This window comes from Leptonotus elevatus, chromosome 15 (assembly GCF_054856555.1).
Source record: "Leptonotus elevatus isolate MCC_2025b chromosome 15, RoL_Lele_1.0, whole genome shotgun sequence".
In the NCBI taxonomy this organism is placed as follows: Eukaryota; Metazoa; Chordata; class Actinopteri; order Syngnathiformes; family Syngnathidae; genus Leptonotus; species Leptonotus elevatus.
The window spans coordinates 10,438,058-10,457,148 of NC_141253.1; the positions used below are offsets into that span (position 1 = coordinate 10,438,058).

The window sequence follows — 19,091 nt, forward strand, 5'->3', positions numbered from 1 at the left end:
AAATCCAATAAAACAGCCTGGAGCTTCAGTGAAAATCGCTGAGAGTGAATGAATTAAACACAGCACTTCTCCATAAAAAAACAACAACATTACTTTTTATCCACTTTAGCCAAACATAGCATTATAAACTACATAGTCCATGATACTTTGCGGCGCTAAGCCAATAGGAACACACTCTGCACTCTAATTCAAGATTTTGGAGTGCGGCAAACCTACTGGTATGGATGTAGCTTTTTGTCACTGCTGTTATTATGCACAAAAACACAATATTGTGCTTTTTTATTTTTTTATACTGTATAATAAAATTATCGTATCGTATGGTTTATATTGTGAAAATATCGTACTGTGACGTTTGGATATCGTTCCATATCTAACCAGGAAGTAGTATCTGGTCAATTCTGCTGAATTAAGCCCAAAATGTCTTAATTTTCCACAACTTGATATACGTGATCTATTGCTACTGCTAAGAACTTAAAGCAAGAGAACCGGTATATCGACTAGACAAATGACTTATTCCAGGTGATATTTCCAAACGGTGGGCAAAGTGAGATCAATTCTATTGGAGCACAGTTGACCTCAAAGCATATTCACTGCATCTAAACAGTGACTAATGTACTACTGCTATAAATCTCCGTGCACGCCTCTTGCTTGTGCAGATGATGAACGAGCGAGGGATACTGCCCAAAGTTAGAGAAGTGCGCCGGCGTGATTACAGAGTGTGTTATTGGTGTGCCCCCTGCGCTTGATTAATGCCCCTCGCAAATATGCTGACTGGTGTTGAATATTGTAAATGTTCTTAAAAAAAAACTAAAAAAATACTCAACCCAAAAATCTCATTGGCATTGAGGGTAAAAGTAGCAGATGAAAAACAGCAGCGAGATTCTAGTGCTAAAATGAAAGCATGCACATTTTTGAGATCCTGCGGGTATGATTTATGTATTTGTTTATGGTGTCACTCACACTGACTAATGGCACATTTTGATGTCTCGCTTGATCGCACTGAGTGAAGTCATTCATCACACGGATGTCACACGGCTTTGGCTACTCTGGGGTATCTCTTTCAACTGACAAAAAAAAGAAAATATATATGCTAGAGATGTCAAAAACACCTGAATCACGGGGGCGGTTTGCTCAAGAGAGTGAAATAGATGAGTCAGAGTGACTGATTTATTTTTGTCATTGTATCAGGTAAACAGAAAAAAAGATATTTGCAACTTTGGTGAGAGTGTAGATTAAAATTAAAATGCAAAGCTTTAAAACAAAAACATTTGTCACATTTGACACACAATTGGAAACTTTCACTTGCTTTTTTAAAGTGGTGATCGTTTGATGATACTTTTGATGGTAATACTTCTAATGTTGCACAAAATGTCCTCGCAAACGAAAACACAACACAATTTGTCCCAATCCATAAAAATGTGCAAGTATACAAAATAGTGCTGTCATTATCAAATATCGACTATTCAATCAATCATTCAATTACTCAACCAAATTCAATTTAATTTTGCTTTAAAGTGAATTACGAAAACATTGATTACGAAACATTGATTATATTATAGCCGATCAGAAGTCTAATTCAAATAATAATCCAAAGCAAAGCTGCAACAAAAGCATGACCCACTACTTTTGACATCAACACATCAATCATATCATAAATAACATCAGACAGTGACAGTGTAAAATCTCCACAAGCTCCAAAATTGAAACGTTCCCACAGGACATACCGGTACATACTTTGGATAATGAGCCCCATTGCATTATTCATGACAGTATGACAGATCTTCCATTTTACAAGAACTAATCACAATGCGGTGCTACCTGATGTGGGCTTTTAATAAGTTCGTAAAAATGTCCTTGTGAATTTTATGTGGATTATGTAGTGTTATCACGTCTCTTATTTAAGTAATCTTAAATCTGGATAACAGATTAGGAAAAAAAACTTTTTGGTATCATTTCAATAAGCACCAAAGGCTTCTTTCCTAGCCTACAGGATGAAAATTATAATTTTTTTCCTGATTAATGGCTTTACTTCATATTCCAGATTGAGCGCATCTACAATGAAGTTTAAACAGGGTAATACATCACACTCGACTTTAACGTCAACTAAGAATGCACCTAGGCAAAATAAATATTTCTATTGTGTTATTTTTTTAGCTATTTATCTTTCAATAGAAAACAACTTTTCAAAATAGAAGCCATATTCATGCAAATGAATAGCAAAGCCCATTGAAGGTCAGGTTATATCTGTAGAGGCCGTATTAAACAGTTTCTAACAAGTTTGTATCTATGCAAATGAATGCCGCCATATGCTGAGATGAATGCAGTGACTCTTAGTCTTATACTGTAAAAAATAGAAAATATGTGTAATGTAAAGGAAATGGTGAGATACTATAAACCCACAAACATATTTATACATTTTTGGGAGCAAATTAGTTCATTTAACGCAGCAATTAGCTGTAGCAAAATGTTGCTTGCATATACTATACCTCTCGAGTATTTAAATTTTTTTTATCCTGGAATTAACCAATTAACAAACAGAATCTGAACTGAAATCAAGGTGATAAAAGCCTTATGGAAGAAATTGGTGCACCAAGGATTCTGATTAATGAAATATTAATAACAAAAATGTTGATCTGCATATTTTTCTGCACATCGTTAAAGCATTTTCAAGGAATTATGGGGTTATACAAAGGACTCCGTTGAAGGTGCACATCATCCCAATTGCAATTTGCTCAAATACTTTTAATGTTTGAGTAAGAATAAAATGCGGTAGGAATCATCGCAGAAAAAAAAATCAGTCATTATGGAGATGAATGGTCAATGATGACGACGTCGCAGCAAAAACAAGTCAGTTTCCGACTCACCTGATGTCTCCCGGGTCTTCGGTCACCAGCACGTCTGTCTTACAGCTGGCGATGGGATTGATGGACAGCTCCACCGGCGGCACCACGAAGCTCTTGCTGACAGGCAGCCACAAGCCTTGGCCCAGACTATAGAGTGATCTGCGTTAGCACAATCACGAGACGTGCATTTCAAGCAAAAAAAAAAAAAGACTTTGTGACAAACATGATCATGCGACAACACTGTGTTTATGTCTAACGGATACCCCGCAGACCGTTTACAATATGGGTGATGGCAGATTGCGTGCAGCACAGTCATAAAGTTAGAGATTAGTTTTGCTGGTAGTGATACATTCAAATGTCTTTAAACTTGTAAAATGTGGAGATTAACCTGAATTTTCAAATATAGTATGATTTGACAAATGTTATATATAAGAATAACGACATGAACCAAGTTACTGAAACTCTAGTCCAAATCTTTAGCACCTAATAGTTTTTGGATGACTGTTGCAACAAGTGATGGTAAAATGAAGCTTCATGATGCACTTGTGATATATTTTTACTCCTCTAGATGATGCTCTTGGTTTCTTGGCCCAGTGCAATGAAAATTGATAACAAATAAATAAATAAATCCACTGCATCTTTAAACCAAGAGCATCATCTAATGGAGTAAAACATATTACAAGTGCTTCATGAAGCTTTATTTTACCGTTACTAGTTGCAACTGTCAATCAATGGTTTGATTTTGGTGGGTTTTGACTTCCTGTTTGTGTTCTTATTCCTGTGTTTTAGATTGGACGCAGCTGGAGTAGGTATTGGCCAGCTTTTACAGAACAAGGGGCTTTGATTCAGATCCTCTGTGACTGGTTTTGTGTGTTTGAGGCCATCTGCCGGTGCTGTTTGACAAGAAGGAACAATAAATGAAGACACAGATGTGCTATGTTTGCTTCTAGCACTAGCTACTGACTGGGTAGATGATGTATGTTTGTCACGTCGATATAGGTTTATGAGTGTTATCTTTTAGAGCTTTAAATCACATTACTTGTAAGCAAAATTAGGATGTCTAGCATCCACTCCAAGTCAAATGTGCATATGCCACTGATAGTTGCTTGCCTCTGTGGCTTGGCTGTAATGAAAACGTTGAATCTCCACCCAGAAACGTCCCAGACAGAACCAAACAAATCCTTTGGACCATACCTTTAACTTATGTTTATACTTACAATAGAGTAGGAGTGTGAATTGCCTAGTACCTGGCGATTCGATTCATATCACGTTTCATAGGTCACAATTCGATTCGATTAATCCCGATACAAATCTATAAATTGATTATTGCGATTTTTTTTAAAACTCAAATTTAGAAAATACTAATCAGTAAACTTGTACATGTACACTGTAAGATTTGTATTAAATTGTATTTATTTATCTAAAAATTCTGGCTTATAACTGAGCCACTGCATTTAACAAACAGGTCTGTTTCAAGTTTGAACAGCACTGAAAAAAAAAAGGCTTTATGTTCCATTAATATAACATTCTTCCATGCTTGATGTGAGAATCCTAACCCTAAGTAAGACGTTTTGTTGAATATTTTCATTAAAAAATTGATGTTTAAAAATCGATTCGGCTGCATATTGAATCGATATATTGCCGAATCGATTTTTTCTAACACCCCTACAATAGAATGACCAGATTTTCAAAAATAAAAACTGGGAACATGACAATTTTGCTCAAAATAAAATATACAATAAATTCTCACCGGCAACTATTTATAACAAATGTAATCGGTAGTCAATCCGGTGGCCGGTGGTTGTGTTATTACTTTAGCCAATGCTAAATGCTATCTTGGTTGACAGTTCAACAGTGCTAAACAAAACAATGCACTCATCGTTATCCAACCTGTATTTTGCTACTGTGTGAGTGGTCATTGAACACACCTCGAGTCAAATATTGAACGGGAGTGAGTATAATACTTCTTTTCTTTTGCTTCTCCAAGTAGCTATCAATTGTTGAATGTGAAGACTTTTTTTTGTTTTTTTGCAAAACCGTATTTATAAAACTGAAAATCAAAAACACAAAAGTGTGTTTTTCATGTTTTTAAATGAAAACAATGTGCCACCAGAAAAGCTCAGCTCACGTTCAGTTTGACTACATTTCCCATGATTCTTAAACAAGATGCAGGAAGTAGTTGTACAAAGTAGTTACGGTATGACGCAATTGTGAACGTGACAGTAAATAGGACGGAATTTAACAGTCAAATGCCTTTTAATTGCTTTATTATATGAATCGACATGACAACTGTGTAAGTGACATACACATGGGCCAAACAATTGACTTGAATAAATAGGACTTCGGGACTGGACTTGCATAAAAGTGGGACAAAACCACGGGGCTGGCAAAATCCGACAGGACTCGTGACATAAGGCTCCAAATCGAGACACCAGGCTCAAATTCAGAACTCTCCCGCTTAAGCCGAGAGACGTAAGGCCGCCGTAACTTACAATAATGTTAAAACTTTAATTTAAACGTTGCCTGTCCATTGGTTTCTTGGTTTACAACAGACATCGTTTTTTAGGGCACTAACGTAAACCAAATTTATACAAAGGTCACAACACGTCACTAACTTATGCTAACATAATAGCAAATTCATTATTAAAGTAATTATTTGTCTATGACGCTCCTAGGCTTTGAATATACAACAACCTCATAAAAAATGGCAAATACCGCCATGTCTGTTGCCTTATAATATGCCAGGACCGTCATAAATTGAGTACTGGCTATACTGTTCATAAAGGTACTGTATTCATGTACTGGAAATGTCGTTTTAAAAGTTGAGTGAATCAAGGTACTTTAACATATTTAAATGAGAAGGATGCTGTTTGTTTTTTCCAGAAGAAGCTTCAGGAGGAAATACAAAGATTGGAATCAGCAGGAATCCGACATGCAGGAGGAAGGAAACAAGACGAGGCCTCACCAAGTGCATAGAGCATGACTAGACTTTCATCATGTGCTGTTTGATGTCTATTAGCAGGTGGGAGACAAACACTTGAAGAAAAAAACATCAGCTCAGATGTTCTGATCCAAAATCTTGGAAGATATATTTAATTAAAACCCTTTCAGGTCACAGCCACATTAACACACACACTTATCATAATGTGCAGCATCAAAGATGACCCACTTGCCAAAAACGTCTTCTTGGATGCCAAATCTAAGCAACTCACTAGCATCAGGAAAACTATCTAGCCGTAGCAGACTTTTAAATATTTCCTAGTAAATTTTCCACACTGCTATTTTTCCACCCTTGGAGCTGATCCGACCGGGAAAGGCACTGCTGGTTTCTTCCAAAGCTTCCTATCTGTAAAGCCAAATCCCTGCTGAGATTAAACTCTTCCTTTCAATCGCCTTAGAACTGGAGAAACAGGGCGGTCTTCTCCGCCCTGGTCTTTACTCTACATACATCAGACGAACAAAAGCGCTGGTCTACGCCTCTTGATCAATAGTTTCATCAATCACAAGTTTAGTTGTAATAACCATGCCCAGTTCTTCCTGAATTCTCAATCCAATTTTATATTTGGATTTTTTGGAAATGTTACCTGTCTATTAATATGTACTGAATGTCAAGTGAAAGTGGGTGGTGTTTAAAACTATGTTGAGAAAAAAATTATTATGGAAACAGGGATAAAAATCCCAAAGAATGAAAAATAGGTAGAATTAAAAATAAAGAACTGTGATAACTATGGATTCAGAATTAACCAATCGCATGCAAACTCATTTAAATAGGCGTCAGCACACGACTGCCACCATGTAGCGTGCCTTTGATGAACTACAAATTAAGTTGAGCTATTCTAGTAGGCTTTTCATGACATTTTTGTAGTCACATTTTACAGCGCAAGCCACGGTCCTCGCAGAGCTTCCACAGGATCAGAGGGATCCCATTTTCAAAGGTATCAGTCAGGAGAAGAGTACAAACGAATTTCAAAGGCATTAAATGTACCACGGAACATCATCAAGTGGAGAAAATATGGAACTACACTGACCTTACCAAGAATTGGACATCTCTGTAATTGATGAAAAAGATTAGAAGAAGGCTGGTAAGAGAGCCTGCCAAGAGGCCGACAGCAACATTGAAGGAGATGCGGGAGCGTGACAAAAATCTCCCGTCTCATTTATACGACTGAGTTATGGGGTAGGGTGGCAAGACGGGAACCTTATCTTAAAATAAAAATAAAATAAATACAATTAAATTAAAATTAAACCAAGGTTAAACTTTTTGGCCATAATTTAAAAAATATATATGTTTAGTGCTACTAAAAAAATGCTCATCACCAACAGAAAACCACTCCTACTGCGAAGCCACAACTGGGGCCTTATAGAGAGGTGGAGAGAATTATGAACAGCTTGATATAGCGGTCCCTGTCAGGATAATATTTTCTTGCAAGTATACAAAAATATCAAGAAAAGCCTACTAGAACATCTGAAGTTTATTTGAGGTTAATCCAGCCCTTCTTCGAATAGTGGGGCGGGGCCCCCTTGGGAAGGTGTAGTGCGATGCCATATTGTCACCCTCTTAAAATAATTGTCTTTTCTTGTTGTCATTTTTGTGCAAATTATTTTGTTTTTACATAAATGATCTCCTTATGATGCAAATGGTTGTGTTTCATGTGTGGATTTCTTTTTTGTTTCTTTAATATTAAAGATACAATGTTATGCACATGTACATAAAACAATTTCTAGACATACTATTTACAGTTGTGATGAAGAGTTGGGGTGCAAATTGCATGTGTATATAATTGTATATGCTAAGTTAAATGCTAACGACAGCTAACCGAAATGTTATTACAAATTGCTTTTTTTCTTCTTCTGGAGAGCTCAGTATTGTTCATTCGGTAATTTTACCGATTTGACATGTCATCATCATTGCGCTCTTTTTTTTTAAATTAATTTGTTATAAAAAAATTTATACAAATTGCTGATTGTTGCTTGAGTCAGAACACCAATCATGAATAGGAAGTCTAGCAAAAATGGCAGTAAAATAATTTGAATGGCGCCATCCAGGGCCAGCATTTAGGCTGTTTGGTCACACCAGAGGGCCTATGGTTGCATTATCATATCCAGCCAGCTGTGTCTGTTCCTCTGCAGGCATCTTTTTGCTCCATCACCCTCACAAACACATGCCCAAAAACAACACACTCGCAAGACGGTCAACGGAGGTCATGCAATCGTGAGACGTTCCGCAACTCACCTGAAGATTCTCTCCGGGGCTTGTTCGCCCGTAACCAGGTCGTAGCCTTTCTCCAGGTTAGCATACGGCCATGGCCTTTGCAAAAGAAGGAGAAGGAATGATGTCATCACATATCTGCATGGTTACGACATGACTGAGTACACAATTTACTGTAGCAGATGGAACACGCTTTATGGTACCTAAATAAAAGAAACACATCAAAAGCTGTGTTTGCACGTGGCTAAGATTACCGTCTGTCACCGGCCTTCCAACAAAACGGTGAATGGGAACTCGATCCGCAGCTGGACGGGATCCAGCAGATGACAGGCAGAGGTGAATGTCAATGTGACACATTAAAGATGGTCGCAGTTGGCTGCTTGGCTCATTTGACTTATTTTTATCCCTCTGCTGGATTCATGCATGTTTTCTAAGGTCAGATTCAAGCACATTTCAAGAACTTTTGTGAGAAATTTGAATATTTTTTCGATTATGTGAGCATGTAGCCTATATTTTCCATCCCAACTAGCAAGTGACACATTTTTAAAGACATTTCAAGCTTGTTTGTGTGTGTTTGTATAGCTTATATTTTGGCCTCTCCAAACATTGAAATGATACAATTGTACCTTCGGCCATCAAATGGAAGAGAATTGAATTGTTCTGCCTGTCACTATACATCGCTGGCCTTGATAAATAAACAAAGATACATTCTTTAAAGTAAATAATGAGAAATTGTATCATTAGTGTGTCCTGTGTTGCAATTTACTTAACAATAACATGAAAGATCAAAATTTTCCAAAACGACTCTGAAATCCCTTATTTCAAGATCAACGCACAGTATACAAAATTCTAAACATAATCAAACAATCAATTTTACGCCCAGTCTTTTGGTAGTATCTTTTTTTTTGAGAGACCAACCTGCATGTAAGTAATGAGGTGCATTCCATGTGCAGGCAGTGCTTACCCTTCATTCTGACCCCAGTCGCTGCGAACGCAGAGGTGTTTATGGACAAGATCCGGGGAATAGCCGTCGTGACAGCTGCATTCTCCTGAGATGGAAAGAAAAAGAGGCGGCAGATATTGTTTATTGTCAGCAGCTGAATAAATTACCATTTAGAGCAGTGGAACTTAATTTCCCAGCTTCAGTTTTCCACAAAAGAAACATGAGTAAAAGCTCAGTTGATGTAATTCACCATATTCAGGAGAAAAACTTGATATTCACAAATGATGATGAATATAAATGCAGCATTAGAATTTACAATTATTTTAATCTAAGAACTAAATTAAATTAATCACTGTATTGCCTTAGCTTGTATCAGTCCATTATTGATTCATTGGTGTATAAATATATCTTCAGGTGTGAAAAAAAGTAAAAGATCCATTGGTTACGGTATTGACAAAATACATCATTTAGGGAAGCCGGTTGCAATTAATTGGCCAAAGGAGCCATGTGAGAAATGAACATTGGACAGCAGCACCAACAAATAGCTAGCTAGCTTGGCAGCTAACTAGCTAGCTAGCTCGGTCGGTCGGTTGCACAGACACACAGACAGACAGACGGACGGGCAGTTTGTCCCAAAACTGGCATTTTCACTAGTCTGTTTTTTGAAAAATAGTTGCTAGAAGGAATCCGAAAGTCAGTAAAATATAATGAAAATGCCGCTTAGTCATCAACCCTGCAGACAAAAGTCATAACTCTTGATCGCCTATACGCACCACATGCATATTTTGTGCTTTATTTTGACTTCATGAACACTGTCTGCAATGAGAGACTTTGGACACACTTAATATATGAGGCCAGGTCTTGTTTAAGGTTAGTTAAAATGTGCTTTAGGTTATAAAAAAAAAAAAACGTTTCATGGTGTAGGGCAGTGGTTCTCAATGCATGGTCTCAGTACCTCTACTGGTAGGCCAGCTCTCTCATGGTACACACAAATAAAAATGTAAATCAATAAAAAGGGGAAAAAAGGAAAATCACTGAATTAAAATAGAGCATAATGTTACAGTGAAAAACTAGGAACAACAAGAACAATAATAAAAAAAAAAACATTGTTAGTTTAATTTTAGTGGCCATTTACTTTTTTTTTTTTTTTAGGGGCGTCAAAATGAGTGCGTTAATTTTGAGTTAATTTTAAGTTCCTTAAAGGCCACTAATTTTATTAATGCACAAATGACCGCCCCTGTACTGGGGGAATTCCAGTCGCAACGCAGCAGGCCCGTCCATGTCAAAATTTTGCAGTAATAAATTTAATAAAAATGCATATATTTGTGGAGAATGGGATCAAGTTGAATTTTACAATTTTAAAAATGTGAAGAATTTCATAAGTTACTTTGTGTTAAAGATTAGATAACTCTTAATATGAAAAGAAAAATGCACAGAACTGTCACCAACGTCTTACAAATGCAATTATTCCATCTAGTGGCAGAAAAATGACCTTAACACAAATCAATATCACACTTGTTTTTTACAGTAGAGTACATCTTTTTAATTTCAACTAAATCTTAAGATTTATTATGAAATTACTGTATCAATAAAAGTTGCAGCTATATTTCTATTAAATATTTTTTTCCACTCTTATGTTAACAAGAGTATGAACATTTTTTATTGTACATTTTATTGTACATTTCGAGCAAATATAAAATTTGTGATTAATCGCGAGTTAACTATTGAAGTCATGCAATTAATTACGATTAAATATTGTAATCAGCTGAAACCCCCTTTATATATATATATATATATATATATAGATATATATAATTCAATTCTGTATATAAAAAAATAACTGCTAGATAGGATTCATGATGCCTTTCAGAAGGATGGCATTTGTAGAGTCTTAGGTCAGATTTCGCGAAACCCTTGACTGTTCTCAAAATAAATGGTGATTGCCGCACTCACTCGGCCCGCTTTTGGAGGCACAACGGTGGAAAAATGCGTAATGGCCAGGCAACACCATTCACATTTTATCACCTGCTGTTTAATAATTTACTGGCTGAGTTTATAGGCTCTCCGCTCGCTCAAGGGGAGACGTGGCAGCCATATAGGATGCAGTTAAAGAGCGGCAACAAATATTCCGATTGCCCTTTGTCTGGTAAATGGTGCCTTGCTGAAAAGCAACATAAGCCGCAATAAAGTTTGGAGAAGGCAGGATAATAGTTGCACCCAAGACAGCATTCCATCTGATGAATAATAGCTGCTTCTTGCAAAGCATCAGTCTTATTAATATGATCTGTGGATGGACTATGCAGTAGCTAACTGAAAAATAGACCTTTAAAATCCATATTTATTTATTTTTAGGATTGTTACTTTCGACCGCTTTTATAAATCTATTTTATCACTTGATTTTTTTTTTTGTGGCTCCAAATGACAATAGAAAGTGACAGACCGTTGTGTTTGCGAAAATAAATATAATAGAATAGCAATATTACTAAAACAAAAGATAAAGGAAAAATACAATAAATACAAACAATTCAAAGGAGAGATATGTTTCTGTTTTCTCAATTCTCAATTCCCAAGTCTCCGTGACATGCTTTTGTCAAAATACAAAACAAAACAACAACAAAAAAAACCTTGAATTGCAGCATGCCTGTTTTGAGGAGGCAATTTTGATGTCGTTTAGTTGCGAATAAGTGAAGTTGGAGACATCATTTCTAATTAGAAAAACAAAGGAAGCAAGGAGGTTCGCTCACAGGTCTTTTTACGAGGATACTTATGATGATCGATGCCGCAATATATTCTTCCCTACTAGGGCGTTTAAATGTGCGACAGAATGAATTGGCTAATAATGGGGACAGCTCATCGCAATAAAAGGATAACTGGAGTCATCACATTATTAAAGCGACATCGACAGCGTAAAGCACGTGAAGTTCTGTATTTAATTGCTAGCGCCTGCTCTGAGGTGATTGCATAATTATATGTTACAAGTGACGACAGCACGTACACTGTATAGGCGTGCTGACTTTTCTATTATGCTATTACATAATAACTGTGCATAACAAAGGGCAGGATAATGAAATTGTTATATATATATATATATATATATAAATATACAGCTGTATTTCTTTTACCATCTGTGTTAAGGACTGTCCACAAATTACACATTTCCAAGGTGACATATGTGGCACAAATAACCTTATTTAAAATGAAAGTTTTTTGTTGTTGTTTTTCGTTTATCAGTGGTAGTCCAGTATTTTCTGCAGCTCAAAATGTGATGATGTCCGTCATTATGGAGTAATGGGAGACATTTATGTGGCATAAATATTCAAAAATATAAATGAAAACTTCCTATATAGCCTGCACATAATTAGAATTATTATATCGCTGTAGAATATCAGTGTACAATGTTTTTCAGAATATGTATGAAGCAATTCTGTATAATATGTCACTTGTTAAAATGCTTGCAACTTCACGTGTAAATGCATATTTTCGTCATAAATATTGAACACGTTCATTATTTAAGACGGTCGGCCCGACTGATTTAAAAACCAATTATGGGGACAAATACGCTCTTAACACACCTCACACAAAAAGATAATAAAAAAATAAAAAGTCAAAGATTGTCAGGCGTTTGACGTCTTTCGTCTGGAAAGGGCAAAACTGTGACAAAAACAGCTACATGACTTGGTTTATCCCCGCCTTTCCTTTTCATCATCGGTTTTATCCATTCACAATGGAAATCAATTCTTTATTTACACCATTGTCTTCACAGTACTCTTTAACGAGCATCACTGATGAAATAAAGTCAAACTCCAGTCCCTGTAGAAGCCACTCTCTCCACACATGGTTAGTTTATCTGCCATTTAACATTTCCACCATCTGCTCAGCTCAGATCAAAAGTAACTGTCGCCCATGTTGTCGGGTGCGTGTTCATCTTTGTTCCGTCGTGATTGTGAGGAATGCTACATCGCTGTGCTGGCAGAGGACACTGATGGAAATAGAACGCTCTTGTGAAGAGCACCTTTAATTTTCGCTAGCGGACATATTAGGCCCCCCCCCCCAAGGGGACGCGCAGTACTTGAGGGCAATCACTCATCAAATAATCTTGCCGCCGAAAAAGGACAGATGAAAGGGGAAGTAAATTGGGAGAGACAAGGAGACCGGGCGAGACACGAAGCATTAATACAAGGAGAATCTCCGAATGTAGCGAGCTCTGATAGAGTAAACGACTTCTAAATTGAATTAGAGCGATTACTGCGCCCGCTATGTATAAATACACAAGAGGAGGATGGGGTGGTGGTGTAGGCGATCCTTAACGCAGCACAATCCACAAACTCCATGGTTGGCATCTTGATGCGTAAGGATGGATGTGAGTATCTGTTGCTCTAATCCATTATGCATCAGCCTTCAACGTGCCCTTGACCACGGTGACATTAATTCACATACATTACATATGTAATCCATTCTAATGAGCTTAGGCTTGATGTAGTGGGCACGGTACGCCAGCAGGAGTTACGCCGTTCAAGCGACGACGTGACACGCTGCACTCGGAGCTTTGCTTTAAGTCCTTTTAATGTCAGCGCAAATATGCTCAGAAATGTTTGACTTGCAAAAGTGTGTGATCAAGAACCATAGGCCTTTTTTTTTCATATCCGATACCGTGGAGCTTTTTTTTAACGCCTGCAACCGTAGAGATTTTTTTTTTTAACCCGTACCCTTAAACCATAGACTTCATTTTTCAGACCTAAAACCACGGACCTCCATGAACATTTTCTTAATAACCTTAAACATAAATCTTTTTTTCATACTCCGAGACCTTTATTTCATGCCCCTAACCCATTTTCAATTATACACACAACTATCTTGATTTGTTTCCAAACCCAAAACTATGGTGCTTTTTTTTCACACGCTAAACCAAGGGTGTCCAAACCATGGCCTCAGTACCAATTTTTTAGCAGCTCTTGGCATATGTTAAAATTGTACTACTTACTTTCAACATGGGGTGCTAAGCAGGAGAAGAGAACAAGAAATTCCTTCGCATCTCTCACTGCAGTTAGGTTAACCTTCGTCCTTTGTTCATACAATTTTAGTGTCGTGCTGGGGCATCAAAAGCCACTTTTGGCAAACAAAAACTCATAAGCTGATTTCAGACTGTGGACAGCGGGATAACAGTTGCCTCTTTTGCACATCATTCCTGTGACCGCTCTGCCGGCATGACCAATCAATCCAACCAGTTAATTTGTAATAGATGGATTGATCGCAAATCGTTTAGTCATGCCTGGATAATGAGGCACAAGGATGATGTAGCCTAAATAAAAAGTGATTGTTGTGTTACCGTCATGGATGCTACATTAGTGTAGCAACAGAGCTACCCCACTAACACATGCCAAAATAACTTAAATGAGGGTTTTATCGTACCGTAGATGTTTTAGATCGCATTATAATATTTAGTGTAATATTGCAAAATATTTCCCTACATCATGGATCAAAAACCAAGTGCAGGAAATGGATTTGATCAAAATATTTAACCCATTTGCTCAAACTACTCAACATTGGATTATTATATCATATTTTTTCATGAAATGATCACGGTTCCTAAAGGAGTATCTCCTCTAAACCAAAAAGGTTGATCGGAAAACAATGTGGTAAAGTAGGTAATAAATGATCAATTAATCTCTGATGTTGCTGCCTAAACAGGCTGCAAGAAATAAATGGTTAGCATGTTTTTATTTTTATTTTTTTATTAGCCATTCTGAGGTCTAGGATGCCATTAGGACAAAACCAGGATGACATTGTGAAGCGTCAACCGGTTCATTTAACTAGAAAAACAAGTTTAGCAAAGCTTGCCCCCAAACCTTTATTGATATTGACTTGTTTTTGTGACTTGATTTCAAAATTATTCTGACCACGTACTAACTGTCTTAAATTAATTCACTGAAACAGCGGAGCCCTAAAAAATGATGCAAAATATGGTTGACAAACTATACTGGAAAACTCGGTCGTGCTAGGGATCTTCAATGCCACTTTTTTCAGACTGATACCAGTAGGAGCACTCGACTCTAGAGCAGTCACTGATACCGATACCAAATACCGATACCACTTGTGCATACAATTTTCCAAAAAGACAATGACAGATAATTTGAAAGAAAGACCTATATCCCCCACCCCCCACAAAAAAATCATTAAAATTGCATGAGCAAGTAATAGCAAGTTTCTGTTCTTCTCATTTCTCATTTCTATTTCCTGATCGTAAAACGGACACAAGAGGGCAACAGAAACTGATCTCAGCCACCGTTATGTGAACAGATACCTTAAAATAAGACTGGTATCGGTACTCGCCCATCCCTAGTTTTAAATATTGATGCATTTATGGGTAATTAAATCATTACTTTAGTTCCTTACTAAAAGTGCATTCTTTGTGAAGTGGTCAACCTTTAGGGGAAATGATGTGCCTTAACGGGGGTGCAAATTTTAGACCCAAGTGGAACTGTCATAACATTAACCCTTGGAGCCCATTTGAGCTTTTTTAACTCTGTTGGTAACAAAAACAGCAGCACCCACCAGAGCAAGTAATCAGTTAATTGTGCAGCATTACAGATGAACTTTCATTATATGAGGACATGTTTGCGTCCATGTTTATGTTTTGGGTTCCAGATTAGATTCTGTCTCATAACATTCCTGTGTAACAGTCCTATTTATGTTTGTTTTTTTCACTTGCAATAATTGTAAAGGCCTTCCTCCAATTAGCCACCACTCCTGATCTGCTATTACACTTGTCAGTTCACAGAATGAATGTATTGTATTTTTGGAATGAGTTGATGCAAACCACGATCTTGTGTGCACAAGCCAATCATTGCGCTCATGTTTGCATTCACTAACCTGTGTCCTGGTCACAAATCTGCTCACAGGGGTCGGTGGTCCTCTGTCCACAGTAATCTCGAACCCACTGTGTCGACGAATTGGTCTGATAGTACAGGATGAGCTTGGCTGGGTTGAGCCAGTTGGAAACATCCAGGAAGCTGCCCATACCCACGACGAAACTACTTCCTGTGTGAGAGCGCAATAAAAAGTTAGACAATTCCTTGATTTCAATCTCTTAAGAGTTATTTAACTCATTTTATCCCTTTATTTTCACGGTGCATTGAAACTCCCCTATGTGCAGACCGTATTTAAATGAGAGCCCTATAACGCGTGTATTTATGGGTCCTCCTTGATAATTGCAGGAGAGAGACCGTGCTCGTTGGCACTGAGTTACCTTTCTTTCTTATTGCTCCCGGGCCAATCATTAAACTCTGATCACTGAACAAGATTATCCTTAATTGATGCCAACGACTTTTACTTTCAATGAGGGCGCTGAGGGGGATCGTGCCGGACATAAAGATTCTTTTACAGCGACGTATCACTGTCAGTCGGCGGCGGCGAAGGAAAGTATGCTGGCAGAGGCATTCAGAGGGAGTGCACGTCGCTGTGTAAAGGTCAATTTAAAACCTATTCCAGCGCCACAGTAGGGCACAAAGGTAGCGATGGTATTACCATTCTCTTTCAAGTCAAGGAAGGATGAATACAGATGGAGGCACTAAAACAGTCGCTTGAATCTAAATGTATAAAAAATATAAAAAAAAGCGCAAGAAAAGTTCCCGGCTTGTGTTTTTATCTGGCAAACACATTTCGACACAACATCAACAGGCCTGCTGTGTTGCCTTCACCTTTGCTTGTAGCAATTATTCCTCCACGCTCACACCGCATTCGGACGTGGGTGAGCACTCGCTCTGCGCTCGGTGAAATGTAAACAGCACCGTGAAGGGAATAGTCTGCCATGTAAACGCCATCCGTGAAACGTGATCTTGTATGACGATGATGGCACTTGAGACTTGACTGTTAACAAGTGGAGTGCAACATTTGTGTTTGTTTGTACATCCAAATGTTAGAGGATCAGATTAAGGGTACCTCCTGTTTCACAAAAGATGATGAGAGACGGTACCCATTTCAATTATGGGCGGCAGGTGGTGCTTCCACTGGTACTCAAATAGCAAAAAGAGGAAAACAACTCGTGAAAAGTTTTAAAAGCCTCTGGAGTGATATATTTGTGATTATTTTCCATGTGCTTGTTAGCAGGTCACTTCCTGGTTCATGAACAATTATGTAAGATCCTACAATTTTTTATTATGGGGCGGTACAGAATGGTTCTAGTGCGACTGAAATGGCAACACAGGGCACCAGATTTTACTACTAATATTTGAGACAGTGCAAGTAAATGTTACTAGCACATGTGCAACCAGTATATTTGACAAATTATACTTAAAAAAAAAATGGTATTCTTGAATATTTTTTGTTGTTGACAAACATCTGCTTCACACTTAAGCTCATTTATCAGGAATATAGTGAAAATGAGTGAATATTCAAAGCGGAAGTCAACCCAAAAACCTTATTTACAAAAATATGTTCTATGCGCCCCTACTAGTTTAAAGATGGTATTCTGATTAAAATTGTGTTTGTGGAACAGTAGCTATGAAGTAACGATCAATCACGGCTCACCTGTTTTCTAAAACTGAGCCGTGATTGGTCATTAGCTGAGCCCAGAGCAAATGTAATGTAATTTCAATTAACAGAAAGTGGCAAAATGGTTATGAATGATAAAAATGGGTGGTTTTTGCTACTTCCCTCATATTCCATATTCCGTGTTTAGACAGGTGGGTGCACATACAACATATTATTGTAAAGAAAATTTTGGGGTTGACTTCCTCTTAACTCATTCACTGCAATTGACGGCTATAGACGTCAAAAATTCATTTTAACTATTTATATTAGTTTTTTTCGACTTTTGTTAAACCTAGGAAATTGTTTTGGTACATTTAGAACAAATATAAAATTTGTAATTAATAGCGATCGTAAAAAATAGGGGTGTCAGGCGATTAAAATGTTTAATCTTAGTTAATCGCATGACTTCACTAGTTAACTCACGATTAATCACACCTTTTATATCCGTTCTGAATGTAAAATAAAACAATTCTAGGTTTAAAAATGTTAAACTAATAGAAATAGTTAAAATTAATTTTTGACGTCTACAGCCGTCAATGGCAGTGAATGAGTTAAAGTCAACTTACACTAGTGTGTGCCCCTAAATTTTCTGCTTGCACTCATAAAATTTAAAGTGTACTCAAAGGGGGAAAAAGTAGTCTGGAGCCCTTCAACAATATAATTTTCCGTAAAACAGTTTTTAAGATATTGTTTCATAAAATTTTTAAAGTTTGTGTTTGTCCATCCATTTGATAAATGGAAACTCCTTTGCTCATGACAAAATAAGTAAAACAAGATTTTATGATAATGACTTAAATTGCAAAAAGAAAGAAAACATCATTTTTAGTGCTGTCAAAGTTAAAGTGTTACCTAAGTAATTAATCGCAAAAAAATATCGCATTAATCATGTATTAACTATTAATTTTGACCACCGATTATCCTTTAGCTTGACAGCGAATGGATACGTTAAAGGTAGCACAGGTTGTGTTTCAGAATATTTGTTCATGTCAAACTATTGGGGTCATTTTTTTCCCTATTTTTAATTATGCAAGTAACTAACTGATTAGAAAAAGAGGAGGATGAGCGTGTGCAGTGGATACATTTTTTTTGTAGACGTCCTCATAACATTAAATGTTGAAATAATTAACACATAACAGGTGCTCTTCACATTTAATTTTTTTTTATAAAAATGCCTTTTTATTTAAGCGATTAATCAACATTCTAAGATGTGATTAATCTGATTAAAAATGTAATCGTTTGGCAGCTTTAATCATTTTTACAAAAGTGAAAAACATACATAATTGTATCACATGGTAGCATAGCAAACTACTTTCCAGTTCACCGAGATTTATGAGCAACATTAAAAATAGATGACTGGGTTTTGCATAAAATGTTCCTAAAAATTTAAAAGCTTCCTCGGCAAACGTGCCACGCCTACAAAAAGTGAAAAGGTAAATGAAATGATGATATTTGCATATAACAATGTAACCTTTGGAATGCTCCCAGTTGGCAGAAGCAATAAAGTATTGTTGGAAAAATTGTGATAATAGCCAATAGATGTTGTTGGGTAATCCATAAAATACAGTAA

The 19,091-nt window shown here is 36.9% G+C and overlaps 1 protein-coding gene across 3 annotated transcripts in view; it reads right to left on the reverse strand.

The window, feature by feature from the left end:
* The window catches only part of astn2 (astrotactin 2), a 229,487-nt gene that overhangs the window by 95,388 nt on the left and 115,008 nt on the right, over nt 1–19,091 (reverse strand). For 2 of the 3 annotated variants that reach the window (XM_086096390.1, XM_086096392.1), the window contains exons 7-10: nt 15,866–16,033; nt 9,017–9,101; nt 8,077–8,151; nt 2,865–3,002 (exon numbers count right to left, since the gene is read on the reverse strand). In XM_086096390.1, the coding sequence (XP_085952516.1) occupies nt 2,865–3,002; nt 8,077–8,151; nt 9,017–9,101; nt 15,866–16,033 (466 nt within the window). The remainder of the gene's footprint in view (nt 1–2,864; nt 3,003–8,076; nt 8,152–9,016; nt 9,102–15,865; nt 16,034–19,091) is intronic. The other variant, XM_086096391.1, reaches the window with a different exon arrangement.